At 40.5% G+C, this 21587-nt stretch overlaps 1 protein-coding gene across 4 annotated transcripts in view; it reads right to left on the bottom strand.

Annotated features, from left to right (window-relative positions):
* Nucleotides 1-3791: 3791 nt before the first annotated feature.
* Nucleotides 3792-21587, bottom strand: part of st3gal3a (ST3 beta-galactoside alpha-2,3-sialyltransferase 3a) — a 43414-nt gene continuing 25618 nt past the window's right edge. For all 4 annotated transcript variants that reach the window (XM_035175842.2, XM_035175840.2, XM_035175839.2 and 1 more), the window contains 6 exons: nt 18808-18871; nt 17697-17792; nt 17432-17618; nt 11825-11971; nt 11288-11434; nt 3792-5335 (listed from right to left, as the gene is read on the bottom strand). In XM_035175842.2, the coding sequence (XP_035031733.1) occupies nt 5231-5335; nt 11288-11434; nt 11825-11971; nt 17432-17618; nt 17697-17792; nt 18808-18871 (746 nt within the window). In that variant the 3' untranslated portion in view covers nt 3792-5230. The remainder of the gene's footprint in view (nt 5336-11287; nt 11435-11824; nt 11972-17431; nt 17619-17696; nt 17793-18807; nt 18872-21587) is intronic.

A 21587-nucleotide genomic window follows, 5' to 3' on the forward strand; every position in this document is an offset into this window, starting at 1 on the left:
TGTTTGTGTGCACTCACCCTGTGACCCCCCCCCCCCACCTGCCCAAACACACAGTGTGAGAACATGTCAGGTCAAGGATCCTCTTTTAATAGTGGCCACCTGCTTCTTCTGTCCATATGCAAAGCTGTATATGATCTCAACATTCTAAATATGTTTCCTGCTGCAGTGCTCGACCAGGATGAAGGCTGTAACAAGTGTGTTGATGTCACTCTTTTAGCATACTTCAACTCTTACAGGGTACGTTTATGTTGTTCCATAGAAATGCTTTACTCACACTTTGACATTTACATCTCTGTTAGTCATGCTACATGGCATACATCCAAGAAAGATATTTCCAAACTGCCGTACCCTGTACACCGATTCACTGGTGCACAGTGACTTGTTTTTTGTTGCCTCCGACCCCTTGTTATTTTAAATAAGGCTTGGAACCCCTGTTTATACCTTCAAACCTAGCCCTCCTTTCACCTTGTGAGCTGTGGACTAAGATACGCTTATGCTTCCTGATTGGAACATGCTTGGTGTTGTGTGAGGCTCTGATTGAGGTTTGTGGAAATAATTATGATGATGAGCTCTACATATGCTTCTGAAAAATGTGCAGCTTTTCACATTTGGACAATTGTGTGATATTTTCTTTTGAACAAACCTCACTGGGTTGCTGGCAGCTGTATGAAAGAAGCTAATATCCGTTTAACTTGAAGCACATCACTATTTTAATATACTGCCAATTGATATAACTTATTATGGTATGTAACTCAATCTGACCTTCTCTTTTTGACCATCTAATTTATGCCTCCATAATTATTTTCTATATGCTTTCTATATTGTTTAGTGCTAGCTAGGCCACTGTTATGTCTGTGCCTTAACAGGGATCCACATTTCTTTGTTGGCTCAGTGTCCCAATAGAGGGATACCTGAGAGGATCGGGTGACTGACTCTCGACAGCAGGAATGAACCCTGACCCCTTTTTCATTTTCATCCAGGTCCCTTACAGATTCTCTGTCCTTCACCACCACACAATACACAGGCATAGTAGGGAGATTAATCACATCTGCAGGTATCTTTACGCAGACAGTCAAGTGCACCATTGAAATATACAGTAAGGTTCTCTCCCAGTCGGTGCACACTGACTGACATCAGTGAAGAAGTTAGTTTTCTTTCAGCACTCTTGAGCTACTGTATAAAGACACAAACAGTATCGCCTGTAGCAAGAGCAGCTCAATCATTAAAGTTGCATGTTGGATCAAGTTACAACATATATATACAATGAAAATAAGCACAGTGTTGTGGAAGCTGCACTAGTTTTACAGTGTACAGAGGGACCTTCCTTACTCTGAGTTTGAATGTTCCCCCTCTGACAACATGTTACTCACTGATATCAATGTTACTGTTAAAGCTGGATATTACTACAGTGTGTACAATAATTTTGTTTAATTATATGTTACATTTTCACTTACTCACAGTGACGTGTGGTTAATGACATTGCTGTAAGTGTTTTGTTCTATCTGCTGCTTTTATTCAGTTTAATATTTATATTTATTTATTATAGGCTGTTTTCTGCCAATCATTGCTACTTGTTACTGTGTTTATATGTGGTTGTGCATACAGCAGTTCATCAACAATTTTGGTCTGTTTTTATGTTGTGTGTTAATTTTAATGTTCTAGCTTTTGTTGCACTATCTTTGCACTTCGGCCCATGAGAAACATTTCATTCAGTCGGAAGATGAACTTAAACACTGACAGAAGTGTGCATCCTCCACTGTGTTCTGCCTGATAAATAGTCACATTACAGTGTACAGCTCAGTCAGACACAACATTATTGAGGTATTTCATTATAGTATCAAAGGTTTCCGACCGATCAGAGCAAAAATTCAACTTTTTTCAAATTTGGATTTTTTAAATTTACATACAATTTGTAATATAGCTAAATTATTGTTGTACAAAGTACGCCTCTTGCCAATTGTTCCTGTTTGGGGAAGCCACAGAGCTGGTCACATGATGAGTGATAAAGATTAAGGGCTCCCTGGCCCTAAGCGGGAGGTGGTGTTGTCAGGACAGAGTTTCTCTTGCCAAAGGGCACCGCAGAAGTCTGGATTTTTTAGAGTACAGGTGAAGTACTAATGACCTCAGTGATTTATACTCCATCTGGTTTTGCAGCACAAATGGTTTGATTTCAGGGACTGAGCTCGTTCCCAGATTCTCTCCAAAGCTCGCAACATCTCAAGACTGGCAGTAAGTTGCACGATTAATGTGTTTTCAAGTGATAAAGGAATTTTATTTGAAACTAAAGATACAAGTTAAAAGAAGTGCCACATAGTCAGCACTTAGGTTCAAGAGGAATGATTACTTTTACTCTGATTTTACCTTTACTCAAAAGCTTGACAAGAGACAACACAGTAATTTGTCTGAAGTGAAATCAGTGATGACTTGCATCAACCCTCAGTACAAATGACATAAAAATAATTAAAAAGAACCCTACCTTTCATTAGCTCTCTGCAGCCTCCGTTGAGTCTTGAACCTGCCAGTGTAACTGCAGTGCATTGGTTCAACAGGTGTCAGTACTCAGTTGTGAAATATCTGTCTGTAAAGTCTGTTTCACATGTTTCCAACTCGAATCCACTGTCACCGATTTTCTTGAATCAGATGTAGGTTTTTGATTATTCTTCTGATGAACATGCCAAAACTGAGTCTGTTGACTGCTGTTCCAGTCGCATAAACCTTCCTTTTGGATAAAACTTATAGTTAGAGCTCAGGTCTGTCTTGAACCAGCTCTTAGTTACATTATAGATTGTTGGGGGACATGTGACACACAGAGCTTGTCTCCTCATCACATTAATGTCTCATCAATTCACTTTACTGACTTCTTCACTGGAGACCTTGTGCTTTATCGTTGCAGATCCAGGATCACTGCTGTGGCCACATCGTGGAAGGTGATTCTGGATCGTGACCATGATGGTGGATCATGAGGTGGATGGTGGATTGTGATTACAACTAGATTGCTTAGATATGCAATATAACCTTAAATATTCTACCATTAATTAAAAACCTATCATTACAAACTGTTATTACTGCTCCATTCATGTCTATCAGACATTCTCTTATGTACAAAAACTTTAAACATTGATACACCTCTTCATTTATGTTAGACACTGTCTTTTCTCATCAATGTTGTAAATATTGTTATTTTGTTGACCTGCTCTGCTACAAGTGGAGTATATTGCTGGGAGAGGGATCCCTCACATGTGGCTCTCTCTGAGGTTTCTACCTTCTTTTTACCCTGTTAAAAGGTTTTTAAGTAGTTTTTCCTTACTCTTGTTGAGGGTTAAGGGCAGAGGATGTCACACCATGTTAAAGCCCTATGAGACAAATTGTGATTTGGGAATATGGGCTATACAAATAAAAATGGATTGATTGAGTAGAATTCAGTGTATCTGCTATTTTGTGTTTTCCTCGTTAGTATTTTTTATTCAGATTTGTCCCTCATCTAATTGGGTGGGTGCTATGTTATTATGATTGACAGAAATGATAAACACCATCACAATGAGAAACAAGTTGCAACAAGGTGGCATACTTATGAGGTGAGACTCAAATTTTGCACATATACCATTCAAACCACAGATGACCTCAGTCGGGCAGTGCTCCATAAGAATGTGTCTGGGTAGAAACATTCGTCATTTGGTCACAGTCACAGTGGTTTTCCCTTTTTCCCTGAAAAACAACTCATCATGTGAAGGGGATGATTTTTAATTCTTGCATCTCAATGCGACCTGTTAAACAAAACACAGAAACGTGAATCTTAATCTTAATTTTTAATGTGTTCTTGTGCACAGGCTACAATAAATAATATGAATACTTTGGCTTGAGCATCTGACTGCACCCAGTCCATGAACACCTACAATGAGGTGAGGAAAGATTGCACAGACCAGAGTGTGTAAAGCAACACACAGACACACACACACACAGACACACACACACACACACTTTTCAGCACAGTTGCTCTAGGTAATTAAAGTGAGATGGATTGTTAAAGCTCAAGTCACTTGTCTGAGAGTAGCACTGATCAGGACAGGTGGCTGAGGTGAGGGGACCTGAGATCGCAGCCTGTGGCTGGGCCGAGTTTGGTGTCTGAGGGGAAGGTTGAGTAGAGAAGAGAAAGATCAGGGTTTAGCAGAGCATTTAGCATCAGAAAAAAACTGCCCAAAACTATCTATTCACATAAAACAAACTCAGTCAGTCAGTGCACCTCAGGTACATTTTAAGTAGCAAATGGTTCAGTAAGATATAACTCAGACCTGGACCCTGTTCGTCACTTCCTCACAAAACGGAGAGAGTGAGAGACAGATGACAAGTGACGAGATAAAGTATATACTCCGTAAGGTGACCCCTTGCGTCTACTGGATGTATCTGCATCTCATTCTGGTTGCACTTCATATATTAGGTGTTTCAAACACATTCCAATATTCCTGTGTGTGAAAACTGGTTTGTAGCTTATTTCTAAATAGTGAATATTAGCAGAGGGAATTCAGTCTTCTGCTATTACAGACAAGGAACAACAAAAAAGTGTTGTTGTTTGTAAGTAAAAACAAGATATGACCGGCTGCAGTTGCATACAGTAGACGTGAAGGGTGGGGGGGTCTCACAAGAACAGAGTAAATGTTTCTCTTCTGCTATAGTGAGTTTAAATGTGATATTCATGCTGCTGCTGAGGGAACTTGTTGCTCTGATGTCAGAGACTGGGCCATCATGGCTGACATGTGTCATGTAGAGTGCACCCTGAATCAGATATAAATCAGTGACATCAGGGTTGATGAAGACACAAATGAGCAAGTATAGGTTTGATGCAGAATACATTCAGCTGTGTGAGCAGAAGGACACTTGTAGAGGTATTCTCTTGGCACAGGCTCTGTGTTTAAACACAACCCCAGGCAACCTGGTCCAGGTGCTGGTTAAATCCCTAGCATTCATGACAAACCCTTAAGCCAGGGCACTGAATCCACATTTATATACACTAACCTGCAACGTTGACAAGCTAAAGACTGTGTTACAATGCAGAGACCAATTTGCAATACTTTATGTGAAAGTAACTGGGCAGGGTGTCCTGGTCAAAACATGCTCTTTCTGCCTTGACCATGGTGTGTGACAGCTGCTGCTCTCTGCTGGGAATGTGGTCAAAGGAGCCTTGAGTTTCCCTCTTCAGGTGTTGGAGCACATGTTGGTGGGGGAATGCCGACTATCAGCATCCTGCACCACAGATCCCACTGGTCCAGTCCTGGATGACCCCAGCCTTCACCAGCTTCACCAGGAACTCCTTCTCTTTAGATATGTTGTGAGTCCAGGACTGCAGAGTGGACACACACACACACACACACACACACACACACACACACACACACACACACACACACACACACACACACACACACACACACACACACACACAGGAGGTTTGGTGTAGACTTCACAGGGCCATATTAAATATCACATTTCATTTAAAATTATGATTGTTTGTTGTTACGGCCCTCATGCTGTGTATTTGTTTTGCTTGATTTACTTTGAATGTAATGTCTCCCATCCCCTGGACTTCACTAAAAGTCAACTTTATCGTCAATTCTGATTGAAATGCCATTTCTTTCTAATGCCTGTTGTAAACATATAAACACAGAACATATTAAGTACTCAAAACATAGTACATAGTACAACATAGTATGCAGTCAAAAGGCACATGGTGGATAGGATGAGACTAGTAAAAACCAGAATAGTGCAAAGCTGGATTGATAGTGCAAAATACTTCATGGCAAGTAATGTAATGTACATCCACAAGATGTATTGAATAGCAGTTAAAGATAGCAGCAGTTATGATTATGATGAGCAACATTTACAATAAAAAAAAGTACAATTACTACAAAAAGTGACAGGTGCATGTTCGCAAAAACACACCGTGTTTTCATTTCACAGGAACATAATTTTTGTAATTTAACAAGGTGAGAATAAATGGTGCAGTATCACAGACACTGAACCACATATTTCAGGATCTGAGAGGCAGTGCTAAGGCTGATGAGGGGGTGTGGTCAGTCAGTCTGCTCCAGAGCACCGGTTTTCTGTGCAGCGCTACTTCAATAATAAGTGACCTAAGTAACAAAGAAACTTAATAACACTTATTAGACTTGGATGTGTACATACATACAAGTAGATTTAAACTTTTTCCTCATATTTCTAGAATCAATAAATGATCATGTTATCAAGTTAGACTTTGAAAAAAACCCTGATCCAGTGCTACAGGGCTTCAGCAGCTAGCTTAACAGTGACTTATAAATGCTTAATTATGCTCTTACAATAATGAGTCTTATGTCGGAAGTTTTATCTCTACTGCCTGAACTAAAGAATATGTAGTTTTACCAGATAACTTAAATCTTAAACTGGGTGTCACAAGGATTTAACGGGCCCATATTTGACACCTTTCTGGGGTTTAATTTGAGGTACTGGTCCCCCTAAGATGATATATCAGTGGTTTAAAGTCGAAAAAAACTGCTGCAATGTGTATTTCCATGTCCTCTCTTCTGCCTCTCTCTGGAGCTGCAGACAGAACAGGCTGTTTTCGCCTGCCTCTTTAAGTATTTATGAGCCCCTCCTCTGATTGGCTGACTGCACTTTGAGTGACACGTGACCAGGCCTATCACTGATCTCATTCTGGCGCATTGATGATCTCTCTGTTAAACAGCTGAAATTCACATTATGTCTGGATACATCTGTAGAAGACCAGCCAAAACAGTCGGTTACAACAGGATGTTTCTGAATGGTAAGTTACACCGTCCTCATGTTTGGTCAAGTTTTAGCAGGACAGTCGGCCGATGTAGGAGTAATGTCCCGAGTTACAGTATGGAGTTTCAGTACGGAGTAACGAGTAATGTCTATGTTACTCCGTTCTGAGCACACAGACACAACACATCAGAAGAAATAAAGCGTAACCGCTGGTCTCCAACAGTAACGTTCCTTGCATCCCTCCACGCTGCAGTGTTTCTTCAGTGTTGTTTGTTGTGGTTAGCCTGTGGTAGTGTGTGACTGTTTTTATACTTTGAGGGTCCCTACTGACCCCCTCAAGTATTTATGGATAGTAAAAGCCCAGAAATTGTATTTTACACAATATGGGCCATTTAAGTCACTAAACTAATATGTAGTTAAGAAAAATTGCTGGCATGTAATTTTACAGTGTACATTAATGTTCTTCCTCTTAATAATGCAAATGAATCATCATTAGTTGGAGACAAAGAGTCAACACAAATGTGCTGTATTCTCTAACCAATCAATCAATCTATCAAATTTTATTTGTATAGCCCATATTCACAAATCACAATTTGTCTCATAGGGCTTTAACAGGGTGTGACATCCTCTGCCCTTAACCCTCAACAAGAGTAAGGAAAAACTACTAAAAAAAACTTTTAACAGGGTAAAAAGAAGGTAGAAACCTCAGAGAGAGCCACATGTGAGGGATCCCTCTCCCAGGACGGACAGAAGTGCAATAGCTGCAGGGCTCTGATGCTTAAAGTGCACGTTAACAGCTGTTGTTCTGCCATGATCAGCCATCTCTCCGCCAACACTCCGCCCCTCCACATGCAGCTGCAGTAGGTAAAGCTGGAGCTACAGCTTGCTCAGATACAGCCATTTTGCAACGTGCTATTGTTGTAATCGATGATATCGGTTATGTGGAATTCTCAAGAACCAGTCATTCACAGTGGTACACCTGACGACATGTAGACTTCAACTCACACAAAAACCCATTCCTTCCTTTGGTATGACAGGTCAAGCAGACTAATTCATGAAAGGTTTTTCATAGTCTCTCTCCCTAGATCAGTGGCTAACTAGTGGAATATATCATCTATCATCATGACATCATCCTAAGATTGGTGCTGCTTTCAAAACAACACTAACACAGAACTAAATTTGTCTTCTGGGTCCGACAGACACCTGCATGCAGTAAACGTGTTAATAACCATACCATTGTTTCTTTTTTTTGTTTGGAAAAGCAAAATAATTTAACAATAATTAGAAAAATGTGATAATAAACATCAACATCATCTGTCAGTGAAGTCTGTGTCAAGCCATGTAGCTCAGTGGCTCTGAACTTAAACACAAGTATTTGCAGTCAGAGCAAATAAAATGGAGAACATGCATGTGTGTTTCAATGACCTTGGCTCTGAGTAATTTATTAGTACAATGGAGACTGTGAGACTGTGAAGCGTTGAGAATGGCAAATCAGACACTGTATGTAGTGTGCTTTGACTGTCATTCTCTTAAAAAAACGACACCCATCAACATTCCTTGAGATTTCAAAAACATCCCAGGCCACCACTCAGCATGCTTAGTAAATCCCTTCCAGATTCCTGGGAGGCATTTCAAATGAGAGAAAGGTCATATTTAACTGTTCCAGTGCAGCATAAACCTGGAAACTAACAAAAAGGATGTTGGTCAGAATGCTAACAAATTAGGGGTAGTGAATACGTTTCATCCATTAAAGGTAATAGAGGGTCACATGGAGCCTTGAGGCTTGATTGACATTCTTAAACTAGGAATATTTGTGTACAAGTAAGTAAACGTGTCAAAGCAAACACCAAGGAGATTTTTGATTTCTTAGAAAAAATGAAATGAAATATAAGCTTGACTTAAAGGTCTTACATATAGCAAACCAGGCCCAATGCCAGTGTCTTTGCTAGTTTTAGACCAACATAGTTGCCATTTTTTATGAATTAAATATTATCCACTTGGTTTGGTCAGGTATATTGGCACATTGTTGCGATCTTAAGGCAGCAGAAATTGATTGTGCTTTTGACCAACAAATACCTGGTCTGAAGTCAGTGGTTCAATAATACACTGTTATTTTAAGACCAAGGTGCAAGCTCAAGGTGGCTTTTAAAGGGAATTTGATATGGTCCTCTTAATGGTATATTTTTTACTTTATTGGTTTATTTTCAAAGTGTGCTTTTTCGGGCTCTGGAATTTGGTAACTGGTGTGCAGTTTACTTTGCTGTAGAGAATAAGTCTGTATTTTATTTGTTTTAGTGCATAGTAGCCTGATTAAATCAGTAAAATTCAATATCTGGATATATACAATAATGGACTAAGATAGCCTGGTAGTAGAGGTTTTCTGGGGTGCAGGTTTTGTGGTTTGATGTGAGGTGCCTGTTGGTGAACAGATGCGTTAAGTTGCTCCAGATTTTTGTGCGCATTGCTGCGCCTTTGTGTTTTTGTTTACTGCCACGGTAAACAATTAGTAATTTGGCTGACAGGGTGAGGTGTTTGGATATTTGCGCGTTTCGATATGATGTATGCTGATGGATTGTTTTGTTACTTTTGGCTTGTATCAGGAGAGATTTGTTAAAGAAATCCTTGGTCATTGAAACAGCTCTGTGAGAACACTGTGACTATAACGTGGACCTTATTTCCTGTTAAGCCAGGAGTACTCTGTTCGTTTATCTGCTATTGCTGCTTTTCTCCTGCTCGTCCTCTCCACACGGGCGTCAAACTTTTGTATTTTAAAGGGGACATAGCATGCCCATTTTACCACAAGTTGATATGGTTCCTTGGGGTCTTAATGAAATGTCTGTAACATACTTTGGTCAAAATACCACAAGGATCATTTCAAACAGCACCCTTTTACCCTGTATAAAACAGCCCTCCACAGAGTGACCTGTTTTGAGTGCCTGTTCCTTTAAATGCTAATGAGCCAGCTCCCCCCTCCCCCCTCTCCCCCCATGATTTTAAACGATATAAATTACATATTTTATATGATATAAATGATCAAATATGCATCCCATACTTTGTATTCCCCTTCTGTTGTCCTGGAGTTTTAATTTTCCCAATCACATAATTAAATGTCCCCCTCTGCCCATCCACTACAAGCACACAAGCAGACAGACAGAGAGAGAAAGAGAGGGGGGGGGCTATGAAGACCATCATTTACCCCCGAACCCCGACATTCAACGGGTACAACAACAAGCGGAGAAAGCAGAATCGCGGGCTGACCTTGAACAGCCAGGCGGCTGCGCGCTTGAGAACGGCGCTGCGCTGCCTCGCAGCGGCGCTTCGCGTCCGGTGTACCCGGCGTAACGAGTGGGGGCTCTGTTGTTTGTGCCAGTGTTACAGTAGCGCTGAACACTGCAGAAGTCTTCCACACTGCTGGCTGTGTGGCGCTGACACAAATTCCAGCTCACGCATGGGAGAGCGAGCGGTCGCAACCGAGCAGCTGCTGCAGCCTCCCAGTCCCAACGATCCAGACAAATGCCACATGTGAGTGAATCGCGGGCTGACCAGCGCGGAGAAATGCTCGTCCCGTGTGAACAGCCCGGCTGCGCACTTGGGAACGGCGCTGCGCTGCCTCCGGTGTAAACCCGGCGTAACGAGTGGGGGGGACGGGGGGGATGAGGGTGGGGGGTGGGCCAAGACCATGTAGGGAGACTTCCAGTTCCTTGTTACGACACAAAACCCAGGAAGCTCAATCGAGTCACTCAAGCATGACGTTTCTGACTTAGAGGAACCATAACAAAACGAGCGAGTGTTTTTTCCCCAGAGTTTTTGGGTTGGTAGACATGCCAGATACCCACATTAACCTGTAGAAGCACTAACAAAGTGGAATTTGCATGCTATGTCCCCTTTAAATTATTGCCACACAGAAGTGAGTGGTGAGTTGGGGGTAGGTGAGTGGGTGACTGAATGAGGGTGTGGGGAAGTGATTTGCATAAATAATATATTTTATGGCTGATATATGGTGTGTTGTGGATTTGTTTTCGCAATAGTCACAAATGGTTTGCAAAAATATTGGTAATGCCAAAAAATATGGGGGTGTGGAGTGAAAGCAGATAGCAGAGGGAGTAGATATAGAGAGATGCGAGTAGAAATGTACAGTCAATAGTGGGTTTATATACTCACAGTGTACATCCAGTGAGCTACACTGCTCAAGATCAGAGAGTCCACTAGTGTTATGATCACTGCGAAATACAGTCTGCTGGCTGCTAGTATGTAGAGTAGTTTAGGGTTCTCTGCATATAAAGTGCTAAGTTAAAAACTGCTGCTGACATGATAGTAATATATGTATCTTACCTTTGTTCATGAATCATGACTAAGTTCTAAATACACTGTGAGCTTAGCTCTGTTGATTATAAGCCAGGTTACATGACAGTTTGTAATCAACAAACACATTGTTCTGCTAACCTCGCCCACATCCTGTCTACAGCAGGTCTTTACTCAACCCCACTTAGAATGATAAGAACTATTTCTAACTAATCAGGTCTTAATGTACCTCTTTGATGGCTGACATCCTAATCTTCTCATAGTAGTGCAAAGGGGCATGGGGAGTCTTCATGTTGTAGCCAAATCCAGCCACGGCTACTTCATCACAGTTATGAAGGGCCATTGTTATGGCAACTGTCCCCAGGGTTGGGATATTCTGAAAAACAGACACAGTGTAAATTAAAGAGTTTGGTTGAAACAGGTAACCCAGCCATGACCTGTATCCCAGGACACTTATAGTGAACATGTGAAAGTATAGCAGAGGAGGCTTATATACATTTGACTGTTATTGTATAGATATCTTACAGATGTGAACTCTGAGGCATGGTTATATTTATAACAAGCTAATAGTGATGCTGTTTGTTTTCAGGCTCTGTGTAGGTGCTCAGCTCCCTGCAGCATCTGCTGTGTGTTCACAGATGCTTTCATAATGCAAACAGACAGACTGGAGAGTCAGCTCCCACAGCTCTAGCCCCGACCATTAACTTAACAGTTCACCATTCCTACTACTCCTCTACCTCAAACTGAAAATGAAACCGGCTCTCACCCCTCTACCCATCTGTCCATCGTTGTAAGGTAAGCCAATAAGCTTGAAGGAGGCCTCCTGGATGAAGTAGGGGTTCAGGATGCGCATGTCGCTGGGCTCCCTTGGCACGTGTCTGGCCACCGACTTCCAGAAGCCATCAGTGCTGCGCTGAGAGTCAGAGTGAGGTAATTAAATTGTGTGCTTAGTGTGACTCTTACAGTGAACAAACCACACAATCAAAACACAAAATGCAATCATATAAAAGAAGAGTGATAAGCAAGTTTATTTTACCACTGTTCACATTGAATATAATTCATAATATGAAATAAGCGAAACAAATAACTAATGAATTAATAGCAGAATAACAGAAACAGCAATGTCACGGCTCAGCTGTGACTCCTTGTTTCCCTGTGAATCTGTACGCTCCTGATGATCCTCCATAACTGGTGCCAATGCCTGGTAGCTATGCTTTCGGCCTGTCTCTATGTTTCTCTAGCTTATCTAATTTGTTACATCTGAACCAACTAATTCTTTGTCTCCCTGATCCCAGGATCTCCACGCCATCCAACTCTACACCTGCACCTACCTGCCCCCCTGCTCCATCTGCCTCTCTTCATCTAAGAAACTCATGCAAACTCAGCCAGTGTGTGTGCTTCTGGGTCTGCTATAAAAACCTGAACTTAAGGCGCAAAGTGTCAATGGTGAACTGTTCTGTGGGTTTGTAAAGATTTTTTTTTTGTCCTGGTTGTACTTGTGAAACTAATTGTGTTTTTCGTCCGGACAAATTTTCTGCAACTTGGCAACCAGCTGTTGAGTACACAATATGCATCCTGTTAACACACATTTTATTGTGACTGTGATTGTGATTGTGATTGTATTTATACAGATTAGTGTACATGAATGGTCATGTGATGTGTTTTCAGGTGTGTTATTATGGGTAGAAATGATTTCGGATACAGAGATAAAATGGTCTAAACCACTGTGTATATGAGAAATGTTGATAGTTACCAATTAATATTGACACTAAGTGGAAAATACGATGTTGCTTAAGTAGCAAGTGAAAACAATACCTGAGCAGAGGTCTCGAAGGAGAGTCCAGCGCCATTAAAACACTGATGAGAAACAAGAGGGGCAAACAAAGCCAGCCATAGAGAGAAGCTCCTGTATCAGTATACCTAGGGCCATTACACTAATTACTAGCAGCCCACCCAGTCCTGATGGCTCTTTATGAACAGTTACTTGGATACCTGCCTTTGGGTTTGCTTAGGTATGCTGGAGTAAGCGGCAAAGAGAAACCAAACAGCAATGCTCTGAGCTATTAGCTCATAGCACTGTTACCCTGTAAGTCTGTAAACTGCTCACTAACGGATCAGTTGGTAATCCTGTCTGACTGAGACTATTTTGCTCCTCTATTGGAGCTGGAAACCTAACACCTCTCCTCTGCAGTACTGGGGGGCAAAATGTTGTGGAAAACACATCTGCACACAGCAGATGTGATCAAATGTCAAGCCCCTCTCAAATCCCTTTAATGACTATAAAGTGGCACCTCCTACCACCTGAAACTTATGAGCCTTCAGTACAGGCAGTACAGGTCCACAACCTAATGCTTGGATTATATCCCTAGCACATTTAAAAAAAATATTTTCAACTGCTTAGCACCTTGGGCACTAAAAATTATTAAATGCTCGAAAATATCTAACCTCAAGTAGTCTTCTGACATTTATCAGTCAGGTTTTGGACCACATAGCACAGAAACATTACTTATAAAAGTTGTGAGTGATCTGTTTATGAACAAATATTCTAATTAAGTATCTCTTCCTTCTCTCCTGGATCTTGATGCTGCTATCAAGACAGTTGACCTAGGTATTTTCTTAGATAGGTTAGAGTGGGTATAATGTGTAGAGTAAACTCGAGGTTTGATTCTTGGACCACTATTCTTTGAACTCTTTAAACTTCCACTCACATGTTATATGGAAACAATAAGTTTGCCAATAAACTTAATAACAAAACTGAGAACAACTTGGTGAATATCATTAAAATGTTAAGTAATTACCCTATCTTGTTAATACAGTATTATTTGTGTTTCCCTTAAGTCCATTCCTTTCAGCTGCTCTTTGCTGGAGGGGTTATTCAGAAAGTATTGACAGACCATAGACTGTATATGAAGATGAATGACATGACTGCTCCCCAAAAGTGAAGTCAATCAATCAAATTTTATTTGTATAGCCCATATTCACAAATCACAATTTGTCTTATAGGACTTTAAAAAGGTGTGACATCCTCTGTGTGTAGTGTGTACTCATTTTGTTACTTCTTTAGGAACTTTTCCAGCATAAACACTGACAGACCTGGTCAGGACCAGTACACCTCATGGGGACCAAAGCCCAGACCGAATGAGGCACAATGTCATTTCTAAAGGTCCTGGTTAAAGGGATAGTTCACACACCGGAAATAAACACACACTGCACACACAAGCTTTCGCCCAAGGGCAAGCGCAGGGTGTGCGATAGCATCGCCCCTTCTGGTGTAAATGACGCCGTTTCGAGTAGAATTTAAAAGTCGGGGCTTCCTGACACTTGGATGACACCACACGAACAGTATGGAGGTTATGTTGTGTTTTTTTCTGTTGTTTTATTATGTTTGAAAATGCTATCACCAGTGATTCAATTATATTGGATTTGCCTGCAACACTGTTTACCCCTGAGACTCCAAAAGTGTTTTGTGGACTCAAACACCTCACCCAGCCCTCCATCGGCAAAGTGGTGAGTAGATGATGAGTGCATTTTCATTTTTCTGTGAACTCTCCCTTTAAGGTTAGGGATACAATTCTGGTTAGGCTGTCCATAATAAATGGAAGTCAATGCAAAATCCTAATAAGGACAGCTGCGCAAACCTGTGTTTGTGTGCGTGTGTGTGCTAGTTCAAGTGTGTCTACTGTGTTCTCTGCACTCCACTGAGTGTCTATTAGTGATTACAGAAGGCAGCTATTTCAGGAGTTCAGTCCTCTCTAAATAAACTAGTATGTATATACGATAAGTTTTGGATCCAATTTTAAAGAAGGGATTCTATCAGTTTTTACATTGAATGTTGGTGTAAAAAATATGTTGTCATAGCCTTTGTCCACACTAAACTGTTTAGGATTTTGCTATGTTTACGCTTCTACAGTAGCGCCTAAAACTGGGACTTATGACAACACCACTGGCCCTGTTTTGAAAATCGAGACTTTGGGAAGCAATAATGTAGATGCCCACATTTGCTTCCTGATTGGGTCTATAAGGATGTCTCCTACGGGGAATCTGCCTAATTTGAAAGCCTAACATGTTGTGCTTACATGCATCTTCCTATTTTATTCCTCTAAGTCACCGGCCTCCTAAAGCCAATGGCAATTTCTCTCTGAATTCTCAGATCAGCTCTCTCTACTTCTGCCTAATTATGACCAGATCAGCATTATTGGTGATTTTAATATTCATATATGTTGTGCCAGTGATACTCTGGCAGGGGAATTTCTTTACCTCTTAGAATCTTTTAATTTAGTTTTTCACCCAACTGGGCCAACCCATGAAAAGGGATGCATACTCTCGATCTTGTTATATCATATGGCCTGAAGATCGACAGTATTTTAATATTTAGTATATTATTAACAACTGTGTATCTGATCACTTTAGTGTTACGTTTGTAGGTCTATTTGCTCTCGCTTTATTAACTTAACAGCAGCTGGCAAACTTTCGAATGCATTCTCATCCCTTTCTTATGTGCTTCCCCACATACCTGTCATTGAACATCTGGTGAACTCCTTTAATAACCTCTGCCTTGCAGGATTGGATTAAGTTGCCCCAATCAGAATCAGATCAGTGTCAAATCTGCCTCCAAGGTTTAATGACACCAGCCACTCTCTAAAGAGCGAGGTACATTAAGTGGAGCGCAAATGGAAAGCCAGCAAACTTAATGTTTATTATGAGCACATGAAGGATGAAATAGAACACTACAGTGAAAGGGCAAACTATTTTTCCACCTTGATCCATCAGAATGCCCAAAACTCTAAAGTGCTCTTGACCGAGTTGTGGGAGCATGCATCACCTGACCACTGAATTAAAAAAAAATAATTCATCAAAGAAAAAATTAGATCCATGACTAACAGCAGACAACCCCATAGCCTGCCTGCCTGCCCCTGAGCACTCTAGAACAGTCTACATGCCATCCTTCAACTCTTTTTCAGCAGTGACTCTACCTGAACTCAATGATATGGTTAAGCACATGACATCATCTACTTGCCCCTCGGACGTGGTTCCCACCAGACTACTGAAGGAGACTTTGCCTACTCTTGGTACTTTCATTCTTGCAATTATAAATAGCTCCTAGACTTCTGGCGTCCTACTGTATATTGCAATTTGATATTGTTAACGATGACCACTCATGCATAAAGAGGACATCAACGTCCAGCCAGCAGATTGTCCTGTGATCATTGCTATAAGAGCTGTAGTTTGTGTGCAAATCATTGTCTTACCATGGAAAAGACTGTGTGAGGTAAATGAAGCACCACACTGACAAACACTCTATGCTGTCGGTTTTTGTAGTAAGAGCCAAAGCGTGATGTAACCAATGACAAATGAGCAGCTGATCACAATAAAGGACATTATTTGTTTTTATTGTGTTACTTAGATCAAGTTTCAGGTCTACCAGTGTATGACCACATGGTCTCTCCTGTCAGGGAGGAGGAATGGTGCAGGGAGTATAGAGCAGATATGTTGTGACTGTAGCTGTTTTCGTGAATCTGTTACATTTCTATTCCAGTATGTATGACCATAAGGCCTTCATCCCCAGGAGGCAGCTGGATTGATAGTCCGCCTCATAATAACAACCTCAAGGCTTAAACCATTTTTACTACAATCCACGGTATCCGGATATCTCTAAGTATCTGCAATGAGCAGCATCACTCTGATCTAAGACAGAATCCATCTCCTCTGTGTTTCACCCTCAGTCATGGTTTAGGCCCATCTCCAAAATCAGATAATTCCCATGGTTAGTTGAAAAGCCCCTGAATCAAATTTCATATGTCAGTTGAATCCCCCATTTTTTGGTACAGCCTTATTTTACACCAACTGAGACAGGATGACATTATGGCTGGATAAAAACCTTTTCTCTAAATCACAGAACAACAAGAGTGACTGGAATGGAAGGTAGATGGAAATTGACACACACGTTTCTGTTTGCTGCTATGATGCTTTCAGTTAAATATATTTAATATGCATTTATGATATTTAAATATTTTATAATTGTTAAAAAGAGCAACACATAACCATATGCTGCCCTTCAACATCAAATTTCCATCTGCCTTTACAACACTCCTGTGTTTAGGATTTTCAAACTTGTTAATGATTATTCTGGATTTCTGGTGTCTAATATCTGCATAAAAACTGTCTGATGGAAACATTCTCATCATCCATCTAGTGATGCTGAGACATTTTTAAAACAAATTCTCAAAACTGGTCTTTGTATTATTATTGGTACATAGTTTATTTTCCTATAGACAGTACTTCCTATACGTTTATTATTATTATTATTATTATTGTTGATGTTGTTATAATTATGCATTTGCTAGTGTAGTAGCAGAGTAAACAGCTTCCTTACCAGCCTCTGGTTAAAGACCATGTGTCGAAGCCACTTGAGGTCCAGAGCTTTAAAGGCTGAGAGGACAAACAGAGACTGAGCCTCGTAGCGCTCGGTCTTCTGGATGGCCCCCTCTGGATAGGTGATCCTCATCGTGGTCTTGGAGCCGATATCTTTTTCAAAGCCTTTAACTGGGGCCTCATTTAACCTGCAACATACAGATACAAAATCAATCACGCAAAATAATCAAAAGGTCTCATTTTAAACTACAAAAGTGACAACATACCTGACCACCACATCAAACTGATCAATCCTCTGCCCCAGAGACTTATTGGTGAGGATTCCTCCGTTTCCTACAATGACACACGTCTTACAGCTAATGCTGTAAGACAGAAAGATGTGGGGCTTCATTTATCCAGCCATTTAATGTTTGTGTGAAGCAAAGAAAATGAATTCTGCACAAATTTAGATTATTTGCATCTTTTACAACATTATCTGTTTATGTCCAATGGATGGATTCTTATTCAGTTACATCCCTGATATTTCAACAATTGGCCTCCTTCACTTGTAACCTTGTTAACACACTCACTTTTTACTGAGGCAAACCACCGCAAGACAAATTCACAGCTGGATCATTCTATCTTAAATGACTGTAATGTGTGGCTTGTGTTGTTACTTTGATTGGTATATAATTTTGGAAGTCTGGAATGTTGTTCTGACTCCATAATTAACTTGCTACTGGATCTTCAACATACAGGCCTATTTATCACACAATCACTTTTGTATTCTGTGTATTTTGTAACTAAAGACAACTCGCTGTATAGTTTTTCTGTTGATTGAACGGGCTAAAGGGAAGGACTTTGTTAGATGCACAATCATGATTGTCCTAGATGGCTGATGAAACAGGGTCAGGACACAGTATCTTTCTGTGCAACTCATGAGGTCCATATATGGACAATACTTCATCAACAGCACAGTTAGTTGATGTGTTGATGTGCAACAGTCATTGTTGTGTAGAATATGTAACAAATGGCTTCCTCACTTAATAAAATATGATGAACTATTAGGTCCCAAGAGCCCTTACAATATTTGATTATGATTTGTGTTGATCATATAACAAACAAGTTGGCCAGTGGAGCAATGAAAGAGCTTTTTTTGATAACTGTGCTGAGCTTCAGGGAAGGTTTAGTGAAGCTTCTACTTTCATTTTTGATTTCCAAATCAGGAAATTCAAGGGTGAAAGGAGGTCAAAAGAAGTCATCTTTGTAAATTGAAGTATATTAAAACTGGAAACATGAGTACCTCACCGTATGTGTATTATACAATAAAATCTGACTTCTGATCCACAGGGTGGATGACAGAATAAAAACATGACAGGAAAACTGGCACAGACATACCTGTCAAGTTCTTCTCCAAGGCCATAGCTCTTAGTAGCTGAAAGGAGAATATCTATGATCTTCTCTGCAGACACAAGAGAGGGAGGGAGAGAAAGAGGAAGAAAGAGAAAGCAATGAGTAAGATGAAAGTGAAATAATTCTTCTCTCATCAGTTATGACGCCCTCATCTCCAGCACAACTAGAGAAACGTGATAAATGAGGATGGGCTGGGAGCCAGCAGCTGGGTGGCCTGACACTTCTTCATGTTACATTGTTATACAACCAGCAAAGATAGGTGGCCCAGCCTGGTGGGGGCCTTTACATACTTCACTAGGGAGGGAGGAGTATTTTAAACAGCACGGGAGGCAAATGAGACAGATGTTCTGTCACAGTTTTGACCATTTGGTTTGACTTATTAGACTCATGAAGCAACTACACCAGACTATGAATCCAATTAACATTGTAAATTTTTAATTGTTCAAAATAGTAGTTCCCGGAGCTGCAGCAAGAGGGAGCAGGAGGAAAGATTGAACCTCTGCAAAGGGACCTGACCGAAGCTACGCAGGTCTGCATTCATGAAACAATTTTTTGTTACATTCCTACGTGGTCTGTATGATATCAACAAGACCAATACAACGTACAGCAATGTTTATCCTGCAGTTCCATTTACAGCTTACTGAGTTATTTTACTGCAACATTAGCTGTGCAGCGCCTGTCAGTCACTGACTGTAAAACGTCAGAGAAAGAGGAAATACTGTGGCCAGGATCCTGAACCACACTTCTCCCAATACTGCCTGGAAGTTCACATACAAGTACATATTCACAGGCTGTACCAGGACAATGATACGATATTAGGCCATATTAGAGAGCCTGGGGATGACAACACGTAGTACTATAATGTAGCATAACAGCATTTTATTTATTGGCAACATAGCTCTTTAGACCAGGGAAACCGTCATGTCATCCCCAGCTGCTGTGTTTGGAGGATCAGGGAACTTGACCCTGATCCTCCAACCAAGGACAGTATACTGGTTTCATACCTGGCCTCTGAGTTTCCTTACAGGCCCTCTGGAACCTTCATAAAGTACCACAAGTATTCACACACCTGCATATGCATCAAGGCAAGGCATCAAACTATATGTGGATATAATGGGGCAATTATTATCATTATTATCATATCTCTTTTATTTAAATTTTTTATATAATTGTATATATTTCTATTGCCACAAATTAGCTTTTTCGTTATTTTTTTTTATGAATATTCACATTTCCCATTATTCATATTTGTTCAAGTGAGTTCACACTGGAATAAAAAGTGCGATAATAAAGAAATTCAAAAGATTTGTTGTATTTATTTTGTATAAATTGTTGTGCATATGATACCTTAAGCGTGACACCATTAAATGGTGTGCCTTTGGGCATTCAATAAATTTGGTTATCGGAAAAGAAATATTGAATATTAATATAAAAAATATTAATATTAAATAATAACTTTAATTGATTAAAGTTACCTCGGGGGACCACCATTCAAAGGAAGGGAAAAGATAGCCAATTTATCGATTAAGTCTCATGAAAGTACTAACTACAAATTTGGAACTCTGATTAATAATAAAATTAATAACTATAACCAAAATTACCATATAGGTAGTTAGCAAAGTTGAAGGATATGGAGTTCTTGACAGTGTAGAGGTTGGCAAAATTCATGCAACATTAATGAAGACACAACATTTGTTAAAGAAAAAACATTTATTATGAAGATAATAAAAGTATAAAAACACAAACTACTAAAGGTGTACTTACTATATACAGATGTGTATGTGAGTATGCGTGTGTGAGTGAGTGCTTTCAAAATGGCAGCTGGCCACTATGAAGACAAAGGACCCCCTGGAGTGTTTACAACATGTGGCTGAGATCACGTATGTGTTAAGTTTTGGGAGATGTGTGTGTGTGTGTGTTGGTGCCAGGTTAGAGAAAGTAGTTATTTGCATGCAAAGAAAGACCGTGAAGAGCATAACATAACTAACATTAACTTTCAAATAACTTATAACCAAATATCACAACAACACAAATCAAACTTATAAACATGACATGAATAGAATTGAACAGTCTTTGCTTAGCCTAGTATAATTATTAAGCCCAGTTGTGTTACCAGTCCATGAAAAGGGGAAAAAGGTTGATGTGCTGTTTGAAGTCCAGTGAAGTGGTCTTGCTGGTTTGTGGCTCCTGTTGTTGTGGTTCTGCTGTGCGATGCAGCTCTTGTGCTGAAGTTCTTAGGCAGGCTGCCTTTTGGAAGGTTTCAGCAGCCTGCTCCAGGCAGGCCTGCTTGAAGGTTGGTAGAGCTTGGGAAGTTTCCCTGGCTGGGTGAGCTGGAGATCTACACCCCTCCTCTAGGAGGGTTGAGTGGGAAGAGTTGAGTGGAAAGAGAATGAAGAGAGAGGGAGCTGGGCTTATATTGGCCTGGGGACCTCATGGGTCATGGGGCCCAGAGTGACCAATAGTGGTCAAAAGTTGTGTCCAGGGGCAGTTTTAACAAATAGGTGTGAAGTTGAAGCACCCTGGGAGACTGAGTACTGGAGGCTCTCCTTTGTCTCCAGAACAAAGAAACATGTGGCCAGGATTTGGCCAAACATGTAGGCCGAACTGTAGTTCACAAATACTAGGTCCCAACAAAATATTATATCCATTAAACTGATTTATTTACACAGGTTTGTGTGCCCGAGAGGCACCATGATTCAGCTGTGCTTTTCAAGGACGAATGGTGACCTCCCATCTGGATCATTCCACATCACCAGCTGCATCGA

This window comes from Hippoglossus stenolepis, chromosome 14 (genome assembly GCF_022539355.2).
Source record: "Hippoglossus stenolepis isolate QCI-W04-F060 chromosome 14, HSTE1.2, whole genome shotgun sequence".
Classification (NCBI taxonomy): Eukaryota; Metazoa; Chordata; class Actinopteri; order Pleuronectiformes; family Pleuronectidae; genus Hippoglossus; species Hippoglossus stenolepis.